This window comes from Urocitellus parryii, chromosome 1 (assembly GCF_045843805.1).
Source record: "Urocitellus parryii isolate mUroPar1 chromosome 1, mUroPar1.hap1, whole genome shotgun sequence".
Taxonomy (NCBI): Eukaryota; Metazoa; Chordata; class Mammalia; order Rodentia; family Sciuridae; genus Urocitellus; species Urocitellus parryii.
In genome coordinates, this window is record NC_135531.1 from 57,024,126 (window position 1) to 57,047,905 (window position 23,780).

Consider the following 23,780-nt stretch of genomic DNA (forward strand, 5'->3'; position numbering starts at 1 on the left):
GTTAAATACCTGAGAAAACAACTTACAGGAGAAAAGATTTCTTTTGTCTGACAGTTAGAGATGTTTCAGTCCATGGTTGGCAGGTTTCATTGCTTTGGGCATGAGATGAGGCAACACATCATGGTGGAAGGGCATGTTGGAGGAAAGTTCACCTTGAAAGTTCAGCCAGGAAGTGAGGTGTAGAGAGAGGAAGGGGGCAGGAACAAAATATATTCTTCCAGGAAACATCTCCATTCACCTGCTTTCTCCAATTAGGCCCGACCTACTCAATTTTCTATGACCTACCAGTAATGCCATAAGTTATGAACCTATCAATGCATTAATCCACTGATTAAGTCAGAGCCACCATGATCAAATCACTTCCCAAGAGCCCCACCTCTGAATACTCTGGCATCAGAGACTAAGACTTCAACATATGAGCCTTTAGGGGAACACTCCAGATCCAAACTATAATAGTTATTCAGGCTGGCCTCAAACTTGGAATCCTTCTGCCTCAGCCTTCTGAGTAGCTGGAATTATAGGCATGTACCACTGCATCCAGCAACAGGTTAATCTTTTTCAAAAATTTAAATACTTTTGCACATATTACTTCCCAATGACTTTATATACTTATCTATACAGATGTAGATGTGTTATTAAAGACTGAAGCATATTTACTCAAAAATATAATTATACAGGGGAAAAAACAAGATTTGTCTGTTTTCTCATATTACATAACTAGCAGAGGAATTCTATTCCATGTGGTCATTCAGCCCAACAGTGAGAAAGGAGAATCAGACTTGAAAAAAGCACAACCTATGTCTTATATCCCAGTTCTGGCAGTGACAGACTTCACTTCTGTCTTCACTTGCATTCATCCACGGCCTCATTTATCTGAAAGGCCGGGTGGAAAATGGAGTCTAGGTAGACAGGTAATATGCCCACCTTTGATTATTTTACTATGAACTAGATAAATAGATTGATTTAGGTTCCAGTTCAGGTTTAGATTTGGATTTAGATATGTTATGTTCTATTATTTTCTTAACATTGAAGAGATGGAGCTTTATAGTTATAAAGATTACACAATTTTTGCAGTTTTGCACCTAGTAAGTGGTAAATTGGGGGACTCAAATTTAGCCCTTCTGATATTTGGTAGGATTAGGCTTATAAGAGCTTTGAATGCCTGCAGTAACATGGAAGGATTCTTAGAAACAAATGATACAATCCAATCCAGTGATATTTTTAAAAAACAACTTATGAGCAGCACAAAGAATATAATGTAGAAAGAGGAAATGAAGGGGTGCAATCGAGAAACACCAGGCCAAATTCAACAATGGCTTAACCAAAAATGGTGGGGATCCAAAGAAGAAACACACTAGAGCAAATTCTCAACAGTCAGGTTTCTGGTTTTCCTGTTACTTCTCCAGCACCTCCGTCTCAGTGTTTTTTGCTGATTCTTCCATTGCTACCAAATCTCCAAACATTAGAGAACATCAGGTTCAGTTATGAATGCTCTTGTATATCCACTGTGTCCTCCCACATTTTCTCACCTAGTTCTTTAGCTTTTAAATATTATATCTTTATCAATTCTATATTGCTATAGTAAGTCCACATAACAAACCACCCTAATACAAAGGCCTTAAACAAACAACACTTATTTAGTTTGTGACTCTGAAGGTTGGCTGAATGGACCTGCTGGTCTTGATTGGACACAAACACCACTGTGGACATGAAGTTGGCTATAGGGTTATCTTGCATGGGCTTGGCTGTGATGACTGAGGCAACTTAGCTGTACTATATGTATCTTTCTTCATTCAGGGGGCTAGCCTCATCATGCATTCATGGTTATAACTGAGGGCAGGAGCAAGTCAAGGCAATCACATAAGCATTTTAAAAGTTTCTGCTTGCATCACGTACCATCCTCCAGATCATTAGTGGGAAAACAAGGCAAAGTTACAAGGCAAAGGACATAGATACAGGAAAATTTGGAGCCATTTTTGCAATCCTCCACAGTATCTATATGCAAAAGCTTCCAAATTTATATTCTCAGGCCCTGAACTCTTTTTTGAGTTCTATGTCCAGTGGTTTAATAGATTATCCACTTGGATACCTCCAGGCATTTCCTCTGTCAGGCATATTTCAAATTGAATTTTGATGTTCCCCTTTCAGAACATGTTCCTCTTCCAGTGTTCTCCTCAACACTGTATGAGGATGCCATCCACCCAGGTGCTCAAGCCAGAAATCTGAAACTAGGGGTCCTTGACATTTTTCTCTCCTTCATCTCAGATATAGTCCATCAAGTCCCATCAACACTACCTCCAAAATTAGCTCATAAGTTTTCTATCTCCATTGCAATTTCTCTAGTCCATATTGTTTTCACCTCTCTTCTGAACATCTAAAAACATCCCATTGGACTCATAAAATCTCATACCCTTGATACGTTCTACACAGTTGTCTCTCTACCTCTACGTGCAGCCTCCTCCTATGCCACTTTCTTCTCATCTACTAAGTTCCAGTCTAACTGGCTTTTGTTCCTTTAGTCAGATATGAATACTTTCTTACCCCAAGACTTTGGTCATGCTGTTCCCAACAGTACATACTGAGTGATAAGCATATGGACTCCAAACCTGCTCTTATAGCTATGTTAACCTAGCCAATCTACATAACCTCTTTGTGCCTAATTTCTGTATCTGAAAAATGAGGATAGAAATAGCACCTATGTCACAGATGTTCTTAGAACTGAGTTAATGAGTACCACAGTATAGTTTCCAGAACACAGTAAGCACTATATGTGTTTATTAGATAAAGTAAGTTCTTGACTGGATAGTTCCTACTCAGACAGGTATTTCTTTATTTCTCCTTACTTCAAACACAATTTGTAATTATTCCTTATTCTTGTTTTTTTAGTATTTGTTTTTTACAAGTAGACTCTGAATTCCATGAAGGCAGACCATGTCTGCTTTGCTGACTACTGTATCCCTACATCAACAAATGCTTCACACGTGATGGATGTTAAATATTTGTTGAATGAATAATTACAAAGAATTCAAGCGGGCAATTAAATTATTGTGGGTTTGTTTGAATTTAAATTCTCTCCTTTTCTGGGGAAAGAATCAGTTCTAAATTCATATCATCCAGATGAGGTTTGGTCTCTGTTTCTGTAGTTTCATACAAGAATGGGGATGGCTTATGATTTTTGTGAAAGTCTTCCTGTAAAAGGGAGATAGGGAACAGAAACTTGGAGCCTATACCAGGATGGCACATGAAAAGTGAACCAGCAACAATTATAGCGGATGGGGTCCACCAAATGGTAATCAAATTAAAAAGCAGATATTAGAATGAGGCACTAATTTTTATCTATTAGTAGCAATTTGTCCTTTATAATAACCATGGGAGAAAAAGAAAACAGACATAATTTATGCTAAAGAAATTTTTGGTGGCTCTTCTTACTTCATGGTCTGAATACGTAGAAGTCTAACTCTACCAGTGAGACCCAGGTTATTCCACTTCTATCCACAGAAAAAGAAACCTCATCTTTCAGGTAATAGAAGGAAGGGAAACTCACCAAATCTTATTATTTGTTCTTCAGACTGGAGTACCCCAGGACTGGACCCCTTACCACCTGGATCCTTATATACTATATATATCTATTGCCAATACAAGTTGACTCATTTTTTGTCTATGTGGTTGGTGTTTTGAATATATTAACTGTTTAATCTCCCTACCCCCTGCCCTTTATGTGGGTAGATTTAATTATCCAAGGGGACAATGAGTAGGTGGTGAAACCAGATTAAGATCTGATTGTAAGGTCAGTACTCCCCTAAAAGGGCCTGCGTTGCTGTCTAGGCCAGATATTTCTTAAAGCATAACCCCCACATCTCTGCATCAGAATTAATGGCAGTATTTGTTAAACATTCAAATTCACTGTCTTTATCCAAGACTCAAGAAATTAACAAGGGGATCGGTAATTTGTATTCTTTTTTTGGGGGGGCGGGGGGACCCCGCCGGTCGGGAACTCAACCACTGAGCCACATGCCCAGCCCTATTTTGTATATTATTCAATGAGAAGGTCTCGCTGAATTGCTCAGCGCCTCGCTTTTGCTGAGGCTGGCTTTGAACTCCTTCGGCCTCCGAGCCGCTGGTATTATAGGCGTGCTCCACCGCCTGTAAGTAGCTATGGACGCAGAGGATTCTTATTTAGACTAAATAATGATGACCCACGCCTAGGCTGCTGGCGTTGCTGAAAGCCAGTAGTAACTCTGTCTTGACAGACGTCAGTCCCCCTCAGCAACCTCTAACCAAACCAAACCTGTATCCCGAGCTACCGTTTCTGCAGACCAGAAGTGAGCACGCGCAATTCTCAGCCCCAGGCCCGAGTGGGGCTCCCTAGGACCCCGCCCTTAGGAACCAGCCCATACCAAGGGGCGGAGCTCGCTTAAATCGCCTAATTCCGGCTTGTCCCGCGGCTGCCCAAAGCCCCGCCCCCTACCCGTGGACCAATCAGACGGCAGATTGCTGACGCTGGGGGCCAATGCACAGAGCTGTCTTTAATTCCTCCTTGCAGTTTGAAACTGTCAGGTTAGTTCTAAGGTAGCAGCTGGGCTTGCTGTGGTTTCAGCGGCGACGCAGCAAGGAAACAACAGTGAGGAGTCGGTATTTGGTGGAGCGCCCAGAGGGTGGATAGTGGCGCCCCGAGGGCTCTGCATCGAGGGCCCTGCATCGCTGGCCGAGGTATGGTGGGAGATTTGAAGTTCCTCCACCCGGGAGACCCTGGGGACATCTTCTCCAAGAGCGGACCATTGAGCGTTTTGTGCTCAGGGTCAAGATATTTTTTCCCTTCCGAGGCTTTCGAGAAGAGAAGACCAGAGGGAAGGGTGGTAAAGTGTACCAGTTACTGTCGGCGTAGGTTCTGGTCATTTAAACAGTAGGGGCGGGGGATAACCAGGTATAACGCTTTATTGTTTTAACGTAAGATTTAGACTAAAACAGGGCTAGATTGGAAGATGATGGAAGAAAGCTTATATCCCTTTGCTTACTTGGCGACTGTTTTTTTTTTTTTTTTTTTTCCCCTCCACCTCTAGTCCCTGCCCTGAAGAGGGGCTAGCGCACTCCCCCTCCTTGCAGCAGCTAGGATCCGCGAAGGGCACTGGGATCGTCACCTTGCTGCCAGTTTGCACGTTTCTTCCTCTGCCGCTTTGAGGTTGCGTTTGAATTCCCGAATTTCTCTTTCCCTGTCAACCGGGTAATTGCCAGGACGTTATATCCATGGCACTGAGAACCATGCAAAACTTTTTCTCTTGTGGTTCCTGATACCTTATGTTAGGGAACACTGAAAACGTATTGGAATAGTGTATATCTGCCACCCATGAAAGCAATCTTAATTTTTCTACTTTGTTTCTGAACCTAGAAACAGTATGGAAAATGTTACTGGTTGTCGGGGTTCAGATTAATTGTCACACCTTGTTAGCATAAAGCAGGGTAGCTGGCAAACAGCAAATTTCCAAAAGTATAATCTTTTTTTTTTTTTTGTCTGCAGTATCTATATTTAAGAAACAGTTTTTGAGATTTGCCCATACTTACCAGCTCATTCGTTTTTTAAATGATTGGCATCAATCACATCACTCCCCCTTCCTGTTACTTACAGGATCTGCAAACAAATCCTAAAGGAAAATGTGAAGGAAAATATAAATAAACCAACTTACCACAGTGGAAGAGTTAGTCAGTGAAGCAGCCATTCCTTGCTGCAGATGTGTGCTCATTTGATCTCTCTAATTGGCTTAACTAAAGACAGTCATGAGGAGTTTTAGTTTACTTATCATTCAGAGTAATGCTGAATAAAATTGAAATTCCTTTCGGCAATCTAGTTGTAGCCTATGTTTCCATTCTGATATTGCATTTTTTTCTGAATCTGTCCTTTCTAGTTCAATGTCCTTGTCTCATGTGTTTTTCAGCCCACTGTAGATAGAGACCTGTTCCAATTTCCAACGAAATTATTCAAGCAAATGTCCCAGCAACTTTTTGATTGCCAAAATCAGGGCAGTGGTCATTTTTCTTTGGCATGTGACTGACTCATCCCTTCTGGAAGTTTTGTGACACTGCTCTCATAGTTCTGCTATTCTGACTTCCTTTTCAGTCTTCTTTCCTGACTCTTCCACTTTAAATATTAGCAGCTATGGCTTTAACCATCTTCTCATTCACAATAGTGCTCCTTAACTTTAGGGTTATGATCCCCTCTGAACACATACATACTGGAAGCTAAAGGTCCTTTTTCTAGAGAAATACACAAGTGCATTTATGCTGAAAATGCAATTCAAATGTTTGATCCTCAGGAAAAGAATTTTCTTGCACTACTTGTAATAGGTCATCTCACCCATTCCCATTTTTTTGACAGACCCTGTTATGCTAATGATTCCTCAGACTGGATCGCCAACCTATACTTCCAGTAGAGGACTTCCACATTGCTTCACTTTACGTTCTTATTGCCTTGTATTCACATTTTAGTAATCATAAATGGCAGTCCTTGAAGTCATGTACTTCATAGCCAGTATAGCCATATACAATTGTCCTTCAATATTAGTATGATAGATTGATTCCAAGAACCACCCCCATACATAGAGATAACTAAATCTGTAGATGCCCAATTCTCTTTTATAAATGGTAAAATGTACCATTGTATTTTCATATAACTTATGCATATCCTCCTGTGTACTTTAAATTATCTCCAGACTACTTATAGTGCCTAATACAATGTAAGTGCTAGGTAAATAGTTGCCATGTTATATTTTTTAGGGAATGATGACAAGAAAAAAAATCTGTACACAGGGTGCAGTGGCACACATTTGTAATCCCAGTGACTTGGGAGGCTGAGGCAGGATAATAGCAAATTCAAAGCCAGCCTCAGTAACTTAGTGAGACCCTAAACAACTTAGCAAGACCCTGTCTCAAAATAAAGTGTTGAGGACGTGGCTGTGGTTGATCAGCTCTGGATTTAATCCCTGGTACCAAAAAAAAAAAAAAAACAGTCTGTACTTAACATTTAGTATATTGCAATTTTTAAAAAATATATTTTGGGCCCATGGTTAGTTTAATTCACATATATGGAACCCCCGGATGAAGAGAGGGCTGACTGTACTATGCACTTGCAGTTTTATCCCAGTGTTTCAGAGGCAACCTGAAAGAGAGGAATTATTGATGGCTTCCAGGTTCTGGCTTGGGTAACTAAATGGAATTATAGTGCTACTACTAAGGTAAGAAATATAAGAAGACGAGCAGGTTGGGAGGAGGAACAATGAGTTTAATATCAGATATGCTAGGCAAGAAAAAATACTTAATCCCAACATAAGTGAGTTTATAGTACAGTCAAATACATGAAAGGTCAAAGAAAAATGCTTCAGAGATATCCCCAGTGGGGCCTGTTTAATAACTTCTCTAGAATAAAAATCCATCTTTTTAATATGACAAATCATTCTCTTCCAAATCTGACTGCTCTTTACCTTTTCATTTCATCCTTAGCCAAGCCCTCTTTGTACTCTTCACTTCAACCTTGCCAAACTTCTTGCTGTCCTTAGCATTTGTACCATGCCTCTTTGTCTTTGCTTATGCTGCTTTGGTGCCCAGAATATCCTTTTTATCTTTGATCCATCTCTCAGGATGAGACCTACTCGTCTTTCAGTTCTCAATGCCTGGGCCATCTTTTTTATAAAAACTTTCCTTGGCTTCTTTCCCAATTTTTCACACTCATGTAATCCTACCCTTCTTTCTATCTCCGTACTGTGTACCTCTGTTATTTTAGGGTCTAACAGCAAATTTTTCATCTGTCATTTATATTATATAAATGAAAAATAAATATATATGTGTATGTCTATGTATATATGTTTTCTTGTGTGTATATATAGACATGCATACATGTGTGTGTATGTATATATATATGTATATATGCACACCACTTCACAGATGGTTTACAATATAGGGACTTCATTTTACAGTTCCTCACCAATGTCTTAACATTAACTGGTGTTCACATAGTTTAAATAATCATTATTTGTCTTTTAAGGTATATTTATTTATTTATTTGTTTTGGTTAGGAATTTCAATAATTTTTCTGTATGTGTATTTGAATCAGTTCTGTATAAGCTTGCTTTTCTTTTTTTTTTTTTTTTTTTTAAAGAGAGAGTGATAGAGGGAGGGAGAGAGAGAGAGAATTTTTTAATGTTTATTTTTTAGTTATTGGCAGACACAACATCGTTGTTTGTATGTGGTGCTGAGGATCGAACCCGGGCCGCACGCACGCCAGACGAGCGCGCTACCGCTTGAGCCACATCCCCAGCCCTGCTTTTCTTAATATAATATTCCCAAAAAGTAGGTTTCCCCAGAAGAGAATTTATGCAAATCGTTCATTTTCTGTTGGTTCAGTATCTCACAGGAAAGCACACAGGATTCAGGTTGTCACACACTGCTAAAGAACAGTGATCACAATCTATTTCTCAACAGACCCCAATGGGAATTTCTCCAAAACACTTTTCTTTGACTTTTCTTGTATTTTACTACATATAAACATTATTTTTTCCTTGCCCAGTGATTTTTGTGTAAAAGTTCTCAATATATTAAATGAATACTTTTTTTAACACATAACATGAAGTTTATTTGCAGGTAAGGATATATATTTAAAGCCATTTTAGTTTAAATGTCAAGGGAAAATACTAAAATTAGTTTCTACCATTTTATAATATTTTTGCAGAATGTCATCAGATGAGGACAAATGCTCAGTTCCAGTTATACAAAATGACTCCGATCCAGGCAGTTCTGTCTCTGCAGATCTTCAGGTAGGAAGACATGTCATGACTTTTTTTATTTTAAACAAGTGATAATTTATGAGAAAACCAGGCATAAATTCTTCATTCATTTCATTTACAATGGAGTGTTTCAGATGACAATAATATAAACTTTGGGAATTACTTTAAGATTTTTGGGAGTTACTTCACATTGTTTTAACTTTTCAGAAAAATAGTCATGAACTCTTCAAACAGTTTTTTGTACAAAGAATTCAACTAATAGAAAAGAAAAAAAATGTTTCCTGATATTTTTTCATACACTACTTGTGTTTTTTTTAAAATACCTTTATTTAATTTATTTATTTGTTTTTATGTTGTGCTGGGGATTGAACCCAGTGCCTCACACATGATAGACCAGCACTCTACCACTGAGCCACAACCCCGGCCCTACTACCTGTTTTGAAACTTTTACTTTTAATGCAAGTTGAGACAGTATCCAAGCCATCCAAAGTTCTGGAGCCTGAGATTCCCTTGTGTTCTACTTGTTCAGGTTCTATTCCTTGTTGCCACAACATTCAGCACAGTCTTTTGCACAGGCCCTGGACATTGACAGATAAGTTGACTACAGAAGGGGTAGTGTCTACATGAAATACTTTTTATTTCTTTTATTTCTGTTTCATCATCAAAAACACAGACTCAGATTTCTGTTATATTTTAAATGAGAGAATACCGACCTGGTATACTTTAAGTTTTATAGTTAACATCACTTAAAAGTGGAAAAGCTGCACATTGTGTTTCTATGTAAGTTCATTGATTGTGTATAATATGAGATAAATTTCAGAAAAATATTTTATTGAACAAATGGGTTTTTTAGTATATGAAATTATAGATACAGAAATTGGGAGGTACTGAAAAATATCTGAACATTTACTAGGATGAATTGGTCTACAATTGTGACATAAATATGTCATCTTGGCCTTCCCTTTTGGTGGTATCTTTCCCGTGTAGTGCTGTCTTTTGAGGTGACAATGCATTTTTGCACCTTTCATCTTTACTTCATCCAAACTTCCTTCAGTTAAGAACTTAGTAATTCATTTATAGTAAAATACAAATATCCTATAAAGTCTTAAATTGTCATTTTTGTCTAGAGTCAAAGTTTTAAATTAAAGAATAAAAATTGGGGTTGGGAATGTCACTCAGTGGTAGAGCACTTTTGCCTAGCACAGCAAGGCCCTGGGTTTTATCCCCAGATTATAGTTGGTCATTCAATCTGTAAATAAATCTCTAGAATGGAATTTGAGAAAGATAAAGGGAAGAGTCTCCTAGACCTACCAGAAATTATTTTGTATAGTTGGTTACCTGCTTATAATGTCAGTCCAACTGAGAGTATGTTTATTAGTAACCCTCAGCTTTTGATCCTACTGGTTGTTGGAATAAACTTGAAAGCCTGCACATATTTCCTATGAATTCAGTGTTGTTATTTTGGATTCTAGTTCTAGAAAAACTTTAAAATATAAATATAAAAAAAACCTTTAAAATATCACAAAATAAATACATACTTTTACATACATAGTAAATATGTAAAATCAAATATTTAATACAAAAATTCCTCATAAACTACTATTCCTCTTAAGGGGTTTTTGGTTACTGTCTATATTATGTGATGGCTTCATAAACCAGAAGATGGTAAATGCTGAGGCAATATCGGTGGTGCTTATTATATGCTGATAATTTCTCATAAGCACAACTGTGATCTGTGAGCAAGTTTCCCTAATTCAGATGGTTAAAGTATGGTTTGAACTGTATTTCGAGGTCATATCAGTGCAACCACTGGGGTTTGGGGATCAGCCAAAATTAAAAGCTCTAGTTCTTACTCTAGGATTGTTATTTAACCTTAAGACAAGTTATCTTTGACAATTTAGAAAAACAATGTTATTTATTCTAATCCTTAACTGAAAATACCCCACTTGTTGCACATCTACATATATGAAACTCAAAAATAGTTCTTTATATAATTTATTTTTCAAATCTTTCTTCAAAATAAGTTAGAATTCATATGATCATTGAATATTATTGTTATATACCTATTTATCTCCCCTTTGAGTCTTAGTGATTATTGTGAGAACTTTGAAATATTATGTTTGGATTTCTTTTTCTTTTCCTTTCTTTTCTTTCTTTCTTTCTTTTTTTTTTTTAACTTCTCTGTTCTAGGATAGAGGTCAGGCTAAAAGCCACAAATGAAAGCCACTGACTTCTACTTTCCCCTCCCTGCCTACTGTCTGTGAAATAATATTCAGTTAACTGAGCAGAGCTGATTTGGCTAATTGCCACCAGAGGGAAGAGACCCTAAATTTTTTTTTTGTAGTTGCAGCTGGACAGCATGCCATTATTCTATTTGTTTTCTTTTCTTCAATATATATATAGATAGATAGCTAGCTAAGGATCAAACCCAGTGCTCACACAAGCTAGACAAACACTCTGCCACTGAGCAGCTTCATCCCCTAAGAGCATTCTTATTAGTCAGCTTGGACCTCCATTAAAAATACAATAGAGGGAGCTGAGGTTATGGCTCAGCAGTAAAGCACATGCTGGGTTCTATCCTCAGCTCCACATAACAGTAAATAAATAAAATGAAGGTATTGTGTTCAACTACAACTAAAAAAAAATATTAGAAACAATTTAATAGAGGGCTGGGGATGTGGCTTTGTGGTAGACAACACTTGCTTGGCATATGTGAGGCCCTGGGTTTAATCCTTTGCCTGCAAAAAAAAAAAAAAAAAAAAAAAAAAAAAAAAAAAAAAAAAAAAAAAGGTAGGTAGGTAGATAGATAGATCTGGGAACTTAAACAACAGAAATTTATTTCTTCAGAGTTCTGGAGATAAAAGTGCCAGCTCAAGGTCCAGCCAGGTCAGTTTCTGGTGAGATCTCTCTTCTGGCTATCTTCTCACTCTGTCCTCACATGAACTTTCTTTGGTGCAGTAAGTGAACATGAGGGAGAGAACACGAGCTCTTTAATGTTTCTTCTCCTAAGGACACTAACCCTATCAGATCAGGGTCCTAGCCTGTGACTTATTTAACCTTAATTTCTTCCTTAGAGTCCTCATCTTCAAATACAGCCACACTTAGTTTTAGAGCTTCGGTCCATAACAGTTATACTTGTATATATTCTTAGCCAACATTAAAGGCCTGTTTGAGAAGTATAAGTTAGGGTTTGTTTTGTTTTTGTTTTTGTTTTTTGGCTGCTTTAACAACTAAATAAGAAATGTCTTGAATATCTTAAAGTTTGTTCCTCTTTCTCTTGTTGCTCTGCCATGCCCTATAGGGTATTGATTGTGTTTGTATTGTGATTATGTTTGCTGGCTTACTACCACCCCTAGTCCATGGGAAGAGAGGAACAGAAAACAATCAGTTTCCTTTTTAAGGAATTCACCTACATCTGTACACATCATTTCCATTCAAATCCCAAGAGACCAGGTGTTTTCACCAAACCTAGCAGCAAGGGAGGCTAGGAAATGTAGCTGGGTGGCCTTTTGCCCAGGTCAAACCCTGGAACTTTATTAACTTAAAAGGAATAAAGGGGAAATGGACCACTAGCAGTTTCCACCATAGAGAGTACATACACTTGAGTCCTTTATGTTGTATTATTACTTTATTATATAAACTAATAAATATACATTCAGGTTTATGGGAACCAACAAATACCTGTGTTTAACCCTAACTTATCAATCTCTTTGGGAACTTTATTTTAATAAGTAGAAAACATATGGCTCAAGAAGTATATTTTTTAAATTTAAGGGCATTTAAATCCATTTAAAGAATGGTAATTACTTTTGTCAACATAAAAATTAGAGTTGTGCTGGGGGGCTTATCCCTCCAACATCTACTGTGGGGAACTTGAGGTTATGGAGAAATCCCTCCAGAGACTATTTCAGAGAACAGTGTCTGCTTCATTGCACAGCAAAAATAACTTTTATAGCAGGTATGTGCCAATTTACATATAACAGTCATGATAGGCCAGGGGTAATACATACATATCATCTTATGGAAGCCAAAACACCCAAGAAGCCAGAAACTACTACATAGTCCAACCCCACACCAGCAGGGGAATAACTTATCAAATGAGCAAGGAAATTGTGCTTGCCAGTGTTCTGACAGCACTTTGTCCCAAAACATAGTGTTCTGTTAGGACTTCCCTGCTGCACAATGATCAAGATAAGCATTCCTCCATGAGGGTCCATGGTTAGGCCTGCAGCAGAGTTGTATGTTGATGTTCTAAATGATTTTTTTTCGTGTTAAGAGCCTTCTGCTTTAGTGATAACCGTAAACTAAATACTTACTTTTATTTTCTATCAGAAAATGTCAATTTAAAACTCAGAAAAGTCTTTTTATTGTGATAAAGGGACATCACTAACAAAAAGGAGATTATAGTCACATGTGATGGCCTATATTTGTGATCCTAGCAACTCAGGAAGCTAACTCAGAAGGATTGCAAGTTAAAAAGGCCAGCCCGGCCAACTTATAAGACCCTTTCTGTAAAAAATAAAAAAGGGTTGTGGGTGTAGCTCAATGGTAGAGTTCCCCTGGGTTTAATCCTCAGTACAGGAAGGAAAAAAGAAGTTGATTATAGCAATGTAAAGGGAATTCTGGTGATTAGATTTTCCTAAAGGTTCTCTTTAGAATGTGTCTGTTTCTCTTCTGCTGTTAAACTTACCATACACTGTAAAAAAAAAAAAAAATCTGTATTTGCTATATCTAATATTTACTGAATATAAATGTCTATGTTAAATATGTAATATAGTTTAACACTCAAACCAACTCACTCTTTTATATTATTGCCACAAAGACTAACAGTTTTCAAACATAGACCAGCATAAACCCTTTTTTTCAAACAATTTTACTTAAAGTTCAGTATGAAAACAGATTAAAACAGAACTACAATCATAGATTTATTTTATAAACTCAAATTTGTGTCATTACTTTTCAAAATCAGTGAAACCAATTTAGCTGCTTGACAAATGTACATTTAAAATTAGAGGGAGATAAAAAGCCAGTGCAATATTATAAGCCTAAGTATCCAATTTGCTTCTTTTATTTTAGATACATAATATCAACGCAGAAGTTTCTGATTCTCATTATAAGGCAGTAATAATGGTAGTTTTTTATTAGCATGCCTCATCTTCAGTTAAATTCATCTAAAGCATAAGAAAGAAATGGTAGATAAATTTTAATTGTATTGAATCACTAACAGAATCTGTCACCTTTTCAAACTTCTAAGATTACATTTTTAATCATAAATTTAAAAATCACACAAGAAGCACTTGAAGGACTCAAGCTTGAAATAAATGCTAAAACTATATTGTGATAAGCTTTAATCTATTATGGTAATTAAGTTTCTTAACAAAAAGGTCCAGTCAGGTTGAATGTTTTATGCAGTATAGCTGTTAAAATACAATATTGATTTTTGGCTTCTCATAGGAAGAATATGAAGAACTACTTCGTTATGCTATAGTGACTCCAAATATGGAATCCAGTACTTCACAGTCACAGCCATCTCATCCTAAGGCAGAAGTGGTGCCAGAAGTTAGAAGTCCTACTCCCATTGATAATATTCTTCATAATCAAGGTTATGTATATTTTTAAAAATATCTCTTAATTTAAGATATTTTCAAGTTTAATAATGATACTGTATTATGATTCTGAAAATGTCTCTTCAGATCAGCAATTCTTCTCATTAATGTGATGTAGGGGATCTATTTACATTTTACCATGTTATTCCTGGCTGGATTTTTATTTTAACTCTTTTTTTTTTTTAGACTAAAGTTTTTTAATTTTTAGTTGTAGATGGACACAATATCTTTTTATTTGTTTGTTTGTTTATTTAATGTGGTGCTGAGAATTGAACCCAGTGCCTCACATGTGCTAGGCAAGTACTCTACCACTGAGCCACAACTACAGCCCAAGACTAAGTTTTTGTGTATACCACTTTACTTTAAAAAAGTTTTGGTCCTTGTGCATGCAAAGCAAGCATTCTACCAACTGAGCTATATCCCCCGCCCAACTTCATTTAACTCTTCCTTTTATAAAAAGTAATACAGTTAAAGCAATGCTATAGCAATTGTATCTCTCTTAATGTTGCATCTGAGTTCTTATTCCACAGTTTTATGGCTGGATTAAAACTAAATGCCCTAGCCAGGCGTGGTGGCACACGCCTATAATCCCAGTGGCTTGGGAGGCTGAGACAAGAGGATCGAGAGTTCAGAGCCAGTCTCAGCAACAGTGAGGTACTAAGCAATTCAGTGAGACCCTGTCTCTAAATATAATATAAAATAAGGCTGGGGATGTGGCTCAGTAGTTGAGTGCCCCTGAGTTCAATTCTCAGTACCAAAAAAAAAACAAACCCAAAAAAACAAAAACTAAATGCCCTAGCCCTACATTAAAGGTTGTCCCTAGGTAGCCCTAGAATCTCTCAAGTTACTTTACGAAACACATATCAGTACTGTTTCAGCAGTATTTGGGCATAGAGGATTGTTCGCGGGAGAACATTAGTAAAAGATGAACCCATAAATGAGACTGTGTCAACAACAGAATTAATAGCTGATAAAAATGAGTGAAAGGAAGGTTGGTGTTGTGACTCGGTGGTATGTGTGAGGCACTGGGTTTGATTCTTAGCACTGCATATCAATAAATAAAGTAAAGGTCCGTCGACAACTAAAAGAAAACAAAAAAATTTTTTTAATTGAATGAAAGGTAGAGAAAGGAGGACCTATCCATTCTTTATTCAGTAAAGTACAAATCCCAAACACTAACTATAAATAAGTGTTCTTTCAAAGGGCACAGAATGCCTTCCTCAGACAGTCCTCATAATGGACAGATAGCATTTTGTAGGTTTATACTTATGCAGGCATAAGGATCCCTGTTCTTGAAGGCACATGACATAACAACTCAAGAGCCGCACAGCTCCTGGATTTTCAGTAAGTCACAGCTCTAGTTTCTGTTCCTTACCCTCTGTACACAATTTTTTTTTTTTTTGGTACTGGGAATTGAACTCAAGGGCACTCAACCACTGAGCCACATCTCTATCCCTATTTTGTATTTTATTTAGGGACACAGGATTTCACTGAGTTGCTTAGCACCTTGCCATTGCTGAGGCTGGCTTTGAACTAGTAATCTTTCTGTCTCAGCCTCCCAAGCTGTTGGGATTATAGGCATGTGCCACTGTGGCCAGCTATTTCACAACAATTTTTCATTGCCCCTCAGTCTTCAGTCTGTGTTGGAATGACAAATAGGACTACAGGCCTAGAACCTTAAAATTTTTTTTTTTAATTCTGACAAAATTTTCTACTTACATTTTATTACCTTCAAAAGATAGGAACCTTGGATTTTTTTCATTCCGCATCAGTGATCTAGATCATGTTGGTTTTTTGGGTTTTTTTTTTTTTTTTTAGATCATGTTTTGATTACACTAAGTACTTCAACATGCAGTTCCTACTGAGCAAACCCAAAACACTACATACTCTCTTATACATTTAAATAGGAAATTTGATACTGTAGCTCTATATGCCTCTACCCTTATGGTGATTACCAAAAGGTTGTCTCCTCTCATGTTGCCAGCAATACTCCTGGTGTTACTAGTAATACAACTCCTTTCCTTGCCCTAGTTCGCCAACATTTCAAGGTAATCATCTGGCATTTAAGATCATTGTTCTTTTCTTCCATGTAAGATAGTACTTATTTGTTTACGTTCTGTCTTTTCCAAAAAGAATTTAAGATTAAAATATACAATATATAGTAAGTATAAATATCCTGATTCAGATGCAGGCTTTGTTAGAATGGACTTTGTAAACTTATCATCACGTGTTCTCTGTTCTTGGTATTGCAGTCACCTGGTGTTCTCTGTTCTTGGTATTGCAGTCACCTGGTGTAAGTAGGATATGTTCAAGTTGGGAAAGTATATATAAGCCTCTAATGCCAGTCTTGTGAGGGTTCCCTATTTTGCTTTTGCTATGTATTGACTAAAAGTTCTGAAACTGAAGCAGGGAAATCCTTGTTTGGGGAGAGCTAATGCTTTGGTTTGATTGCAGCTAATGGAAAGAACAGGCACAGAAAATACCCAGTGTCATTAGAAGATAACAAATCCATTTCTAATAGAATGAGTTGAATGCTGTAATAGACTAAATTCTTTCATCTATATTTCATTGATTGAGTTTATCAATGATACAATAAGGGTTTTCTATTTTTTTTCTTTCTTGTTCTTTTAGTATTCCTGTATCACCAGCATATATTGTAGTTTCTTTGTTTTAAAATCTTATTTACATACTACTGCCTTCTTTAATTAGGTATATATGATTAAGCATTCAAGAGTGGTTCCATTTAATAAAAATAAAACTTTCTTTTCAGCAGGAAGCAGCTCTGCAGTAAGAGAAACTGCAATAGAAGTTGGAAAAGGATCTGATTTAAATATTTCCAGTCATTCAAAGATAGATGGTATGACCTTTCCTTAGCTTGTTTTTATTAATATGCAAGATTTTGTGGTTTGATAAACATTATCAATATAATAAGGGAAATAATATCAGCATATTACTTGCAGGATTTTTTAAGTGCTAATGTTACCAATTGATTTTAAATAATTTTAAATGATAATATTTAAAATAACTTAGTAAATTTCAAAATAGTACAATTAAGACCGGTTAGTGCATCGTAGTATTCAGTATTCTGTTTCAAAACTGCTAAGTTATAAAATTAGTAGTTTTAAAGATTTTTTTTTTAATCTTTTTTTTTTTTTTTTTGATAGGGTTCTCCTTTTTTTTTTTTTTTTTTTTTTTTGTCCTTTTTAGAACTGGGGGTCGAACCCAGGGCTTCGCGAATGCAAGGCAGATGCTTTGCCATGGAGCTACATCCCAGCCCCAAGATTTTTTTACATATATTTTTTAGTTGTCAATGGATCTTTTGTTTTATTTACTTATATAAAATGTGGTGCTGAGGATCGAACCCAGGGCCTCACACATGCCAGACAAGCGCTCTATCACTGAGCCACAACTCCAGCTCCAGTTTTAAAGATTTAATGTGATGTTAGACAGCTTGACTAACTTAAATCTTTTGTAAACTATAGTGCACTATTTCCCAACTTTCAGGCATATGTGTATCAATGTAATGGCTTCTGTCATATCTTTATACCATCTGTTCTCTAATTTATTGTTTTTTTTAATATATGTTCACTTTTTAGCTTAAATTCATTTCATTTTAAAAAGAAACTTTGTTTCAGTTATTATTGAATATAAAGTTAATATGCATTTGTTAAAATATGAATGTAATGGTAAAAATAAACATATTGAAAACAAAGTATTAAGTTTTATTACAGCATTATTGGGTGGTGATGTGTTGGGCCTAAAATCAGCGTTGTTTTTTTTTTTTTGAAAGGAGAGATTAACAATGTTAATGGTCTCTAGGCAAAACAAAATATTGCAGAATGGCAAGGTGTCTGATATTTAAAATTAAATGGAGTGGGCTGGGGCTAGGGCTCAGCAATAAGCGCACTTGCCTGGCATGTATGAGGCACTGGGTTCGATTCTCAGCAACACATATAAATAAATAAAATAAAAGTCTATCATCAACTAAAAGATTTTTTAAATAAAATAAAATAGAGAAAATGACAGTTTTTCTGAAACATGAGGCTAGAGAAAACTAAGGTTTTAAAAGCATACTAGAATCAGATTGAGAATAATTTTTAAAATAAAAATGAAATACTTTCCTTATTATGTGATTCAGTGTTACTCTATGTGGAAACCATTTAAGCCACCATTTTAAAAATGTCTCTACCCTTTATTTTCCTTACTTGTAATAAGTCTTTGGCAGTATAATCTTGGACAGGCCTTCCAAGTTCTTAAGTTACATGATTCTGTTTCTTAGAGGGTATGTATATTTTTTCAACAATTAAAAATCTACAGAACTCCAGCAAGTTCTAGAGTCGGTTTGTCTGTTTGTTGTTGTTGTAGATGGACACAATATCTTTAATTTTATTTCTTTATTGGCCCCTCTCTGTCTTCTCTGCACTGGGAGCAGCTTTCTTGCCAGGCCCCTCACCCCCTGAAAATGTATGCCTGCTCCAGGTTCCTCTCCACCCACTCCTTGGTCAGGAGCACCTCTCATCTGCTGAGCCGACCACTGTCTGCAGTGGTTCTGAACCGACCAGAGACACTGACATATGAGAGCTTCAGCAGCTTGGCAGTCCCATGTCCCCTGACCTCACTTATCCCTCGCCACCGCTTCCAAACCAGCACCATTTCAAGGGACATTGACACAGCAGCCAAGTTCATTGGGGCTGGGGCTGCCACAGTTGGGGTGGCTGGCTCTGGGGCTGGGATTGGGACTGTATTTGGAAGCCTTATCATTGGTTATGCCAGGAACCCTTCTCTGAAGCAACAGCTCTTCTCCTACGCCATTCTGGGCTTTGCCCTCTCAGAGGCCATGGGGCTCTTTTGCCTGATGGTGGCCTTTCTCATCCTTTCGCCATGTGAAGGAGCAGTCTCCGCCTCGAATTCTTTCTCCCATGTCTTGTCTGCCCTGTATGTCCCTTTTCCTATACTTTCTCAGGCAATCTGGGGAAAGTGGTTGGCTCAGGGTTTGACAGAGGGAAGACAAATAAATACTGTATTAATAAGATGTTAAAAAAAATTTATTTCTTTATTTTTATGTAGTGCTGAGAATCAAACCCAGTGCTTCACACGTACTAGGCAAGCGCTCTACTACTGAGCCACAACCCCAGCCCTAGTAGGTTTGTCTTCTATTCATTCAGTAAGGAAGAGAGCAAAGTCCTTCAATCCTGGTTATTAGAACTCACAACAAATGTGAGCTACATGAAAAATGGTGATAGTCTCTAATTCCAAACATAAATGTGTGACAAAAAATTAAACTTTCTATTTTGTGCTTTTTTGTTGTTCCACATTTTTTATTGATACATTATACTTGCACATAATGATGGGATTTGTTATTACATGTTCATACATTGGCCAGTATCAGTCAGCTGTGTTCTTACCATAGAAGAAATGTCTGCATTAAATTTGTGTATTTTGACCCATATACTCTACTTGCATTTATATTCTTTTTTAAAATTTTTTATTTACTCTGATTTTTTATACACAATGACAGAATGTAGTTCATTTCATATTACACATATAGAGCACAATTTTTCAAGTCACTGATTGTATAGGAAGTAGAGTCACACCATTCATGTCTTTATACATGTACTTAGGGTATTGATATCTAACTCATTCCACCATCTTTCCTATCCCCATGCCCCCTCCTTCCCCTTTCTCCCCTTTGTCCTATCTAAAGTTCCTCCATTCCTCCCATGCTCCCCTGGCCCATCCCCACTATGGATCAGCATCCACATATCAGAGAAAATATTCGGCCTTTGGTTTTTTGGGATTGACTTACTTCATTTAGCATGATATTCTCCAACTCAATCCATTTACCTGTAAATGCTGTGATTTTATTCTCTTTTAATGCTGAGTAACATTCCATTGTGTATGTATACCAGAGTTTCCCTATCCATTCATCTACTGAAGGGCATCTGGATTGATTCCACAATTTAGCTATTATGAATCGTGCTGTTATAAACATTGATATGGATGTGTCCCTATAGTATGCTGTTTTTTAAGTCCTTTGGGTATAAACCAAGGAGTGGGATAGCTGGGTCAAATGGTGATTCCATTCCAAGTTTTCCAATGAGTCTCCTACTGCTTTCCATATTGGTTGCACCAATTTACAGTCCCACCAGCAATGTATGAGTATGCCTTTTTCCTCACATCCTTACCAACACTTATTGTTGTTTGTATTCTTGATAGCTGCCATCTGACTGGAATGAAGTGAAATCTTAGAGTAGTTTTGATTTGCATTTCTCTAATTGCTAGAGCTGTTGAACATTTTTTCATACATTTGTTGATTGATTGTATATCCTCTTCTGAGAAGTGTCTGTTCAGTTCCTTGGCCCATTTATTTATTTATTTATTTATTGGTATTAAGGTTTTTGAGTGCTTTATATATTCTAGATGTAGTGCTCTATCTGATGTGCTTGTGGTAAAAATTTGCTCCCATTCTGTAGGTTCTCTATTCACCTCACTGATTGTTGCTTTTGCTGAAAAAGAAGATTTTTAGTTTGAATCCATCCCATTTATTGATTCTTGGTTTTAATTCTTATGTTATAGGAGTCTTATTAAAGAAGTTGGGGCCTAATCCAACATGATAGAGATTTGGGCCTACTTTTTCTTCCATTAGGCACAAAGTCTCTGGTTTAATTCCTAGGTCCTTGATCCACTTTGAGTTGAGTTTTGTGCATGGTGAGAAATAAAGGTTTAATTTCATTTTGTTTTGTGCTTTTTAGAGATAGCAAGAGTTCTTTTTCTGGCTCAGGCTCTTCCCCACCTCCCTGTATAAGGACAAGGGATGGGAGTTATTTATATAAGTATATGTGTATAGATAGATGTATATATTTCTCACCCAGCAAGTTAAAAGCTAAAAGAGTGCCTTACAACAGAGTATCTGGTAAATTAAATTAAATTATTAGCCCCTCTCTATTTATATTGTTGAATCTTATCCATATTAAGACCTATGCTAGTGTTATCATATTTCAATGCATAATCATTGCAGATTTTATGCCAAATTTTTGTGCAAAAAGAAGAGTATGACCATTATGTAAAGCTTTTTTTTTTTAATATACCAGTATGACTTAAAAAATTATTTATTACTAAACTGTCTTTGGGGCAAGATTAGGATGCAGTAGAATTAATGCAATGGTGATGATTATGCTATGCTATAAATTATGTTATTAATAAAGTATTAATGACCTATATAGAACCATTCTGACATTGGTCAATTATTTAATTCTTTCTGAGCTTTAGTTTTCTCATTAAAATAAAGATAGTTACACTTACTTCTTAGGTATTATTAGGGTAACATTAAGGTAGCATGTGTTATAAGAGTTGACCTTTCAACATTTTTATTATAGGAATTTAGTACTTAGTTCATGTTAATGTGATGATATGGATGATAATACTTGCAATTCAGGCTGGATTAGGATATATAAAGCATCCTTATTTGGGATAGGGGTCATTTGTTGGGCTGAGGGGAGTGTAGGAGGCATCTCATGCAGGTTAATCCTAAATCAATGATAATACTGAAATTTAAAATAGCCAGATTAAGGTATATACCTGAAAGATAATTTCTCTCAGCCTCCATAGATAGCAAACAACTTTTTTATTCTAATTTGTTATATATGACAGCAGAATGCATTATAAATCATATTACACATTTAGAGCACAATTTTTTATATCTCTGGTTGTATATAAAGTATATTCACACCATTCATTCTCTTCATACATATATATACTTAGGGTAATGATGTCCATCTCATTCCACGATCTTTCCTACCTGCATGCCCCCTCCTTACCCTTCCAACCCCTCTGCTCTATCTAGAGTTTATCTAATCCTCCCATGCTCCACTCCCCCTCCCAACCCCAATATGAATCAGCCTCCTTATTTCAGAGAAAACATTTGGCATTTGGATTTTGGGGATTGGCTTACTTCACTTAGCATTATATTCTCCAATTCCATCCATTTGCCTGCAAATGCCATGATTTTATTCTCTTTTATTGATAGCAGACATCTTATAGCCTTTCAGTATTACTTCCTAAAAGTTTGGCAAAGTTTTTAATTTGGCTCAACTACTACAATTTTTCATTTATTCTAGGATCATCACCAGTGTCATCACCAAGGAAGCCTTCTCACCCAGTCATGGATTTTTTCAGTTCACATCTTTTAGGTGACTCTTCCTCATCAAGGTCTAATTCTGCTCTTACAGATGCCCATGAAATATTTGTGGGTGATAGTCTTGTTTTTGATGAAAACCTTCAGAGGATGGAAAATATGCTTGATCTTTGGAGTTCAAATCTTAAGGTATCGGTAGTTGTTCAATTATAATATATAGTACAGTAGTTTTACTCTTTTTTTTTTGTAGTTAGATATAATACCTCTATTTTTATTTATTTATTTTTATGTGGGGCTGAGGATCGAACCCAGGGCCTCGTGCTAGGCAAGCACTCTACAGCTGAGCCATAGCCCTAGCCCCTGTAGTTTTACTCTTGATTATTTATTGTCTTTTAAAAGTTTATCTTAAAAAATAAAATTCTCTGGTTTCCTGAGAAGATGAGTACAGTATCTTAGATTTATGCTTCTTGGTTTTTAATGTACATTTGAACCACCTGGGGATCCTGCTAAACTGTAGCTTCATATCAGTGGTCTTGGGCAGAGTCCCAAGATTATATATTTCTATTAAGCTCCCAGCTGATGCTACTAGGTTAGAAATCATAACTTTGGCAGTTTTAAAAAGTTGTTAGTACTCTTCTATATGTTCCATAGACTTTCTCAGATGTTTTGAAAGGCTTAGCTTTGGTGTGACTGACACCTGTTGAGCTTTGTCATATCCTAGTTCTGACTGATGGAGGCCAGCATCTGTCATTCCCAGCTATCAGGGAAGCTGAGGCAGGAGGATCACTTGAGCCCAAAAATTCATGGCCAACCTGGGCAACATAGTCAGACCCTATCTTCAACTCCCATAGTTTCCACTACCACCTCTATCTAACTAACTTCCCAGTCATTAGGCTCAGCCTAGCTGATAGTCCTAAATTTCTTTTTTATCTGATCCATTTTAATATGAACGTTTAAAGTCCTTGAATAAACAAAGAAGTTTAGTGAATGAGGCCTGAAAAAAATTTTAAATGACAAGACTTCTTACAAGATAACTTAAAATAAGAAAAAAAAAAGTCCTTGATGTGGTAAATGTAAACTGCAAAGAGCCAGGACTGTTGAACTTGTATCATTAACATGTTGTGATTTTTTTTTTTTTTTTTTTTTTTGTGACTCCTATATTGACTGCTTGCTCTGACTTTTTTTTTTTTTTTTTATGTTTCCTAACTTTAGTTTTAAGAAATGGTATTAAGGAACAAACTACTAATTGTCAGTATATTTGTTTTTCAG

General features: G+C 36.5%; 1 protein-coding gene and 1 pseudogene across 5 annotated transcripts in view; both read left to right on the plus strand.

The window, feature by feature from the left end:
• The first annotated feature begins 4,556 nt into the window (after nucleotides 1-4,556).
• The window catches only part of Poc5 (POC5 centriolar protein), a 42,033-nt gene continuing 22,809 nt past the window's right edge, over nucleotides 4,557-23,780 (plus strand). For 2 of the 5 annotated variants that reach the window (XM_077800354.1, XM_077800356.1), the window contains exons 1-5: nucleotides 4,557-4,710; nucleotides 8,717-8,801; nucleotides 14,226-14,373; nucleotides 17,148-17,234; nucleotides 22,495-22,700. In XM_077800354.1, the coding sequence (XP_077656480.1) occupies nucleotides 8,718-8,801; nucleotides 14,226-14,373; nucleotides 17,148-17,234; nucleotides 22,495-22,700 (525 nt within the window). In that variant the 5' untranslated portion in view covers nucleotides 4,557-4,710; nucleotide 8,717. Of the gene's footprint in view, nucleotides 4,711-8,716; nucleotides 8,802-14,225; nucleotides 14,374-15,631; nucleotides 16,671-17,147; nucleotides 17,235-22,494; nucleotides 22,701-23,780 lie in introns of those variants that run through there. The other 3 variants (XM_077800355.1, XM_077800357.1, XM_077800358.1) reach the window with 2 other exon arrangements.
• Nucleotides 18,806-19,415, plus strand: LOC113193521 (ATP synthase F(0) complex subunit C2, mitochondrial pseudogene; annotated as a pseudogene).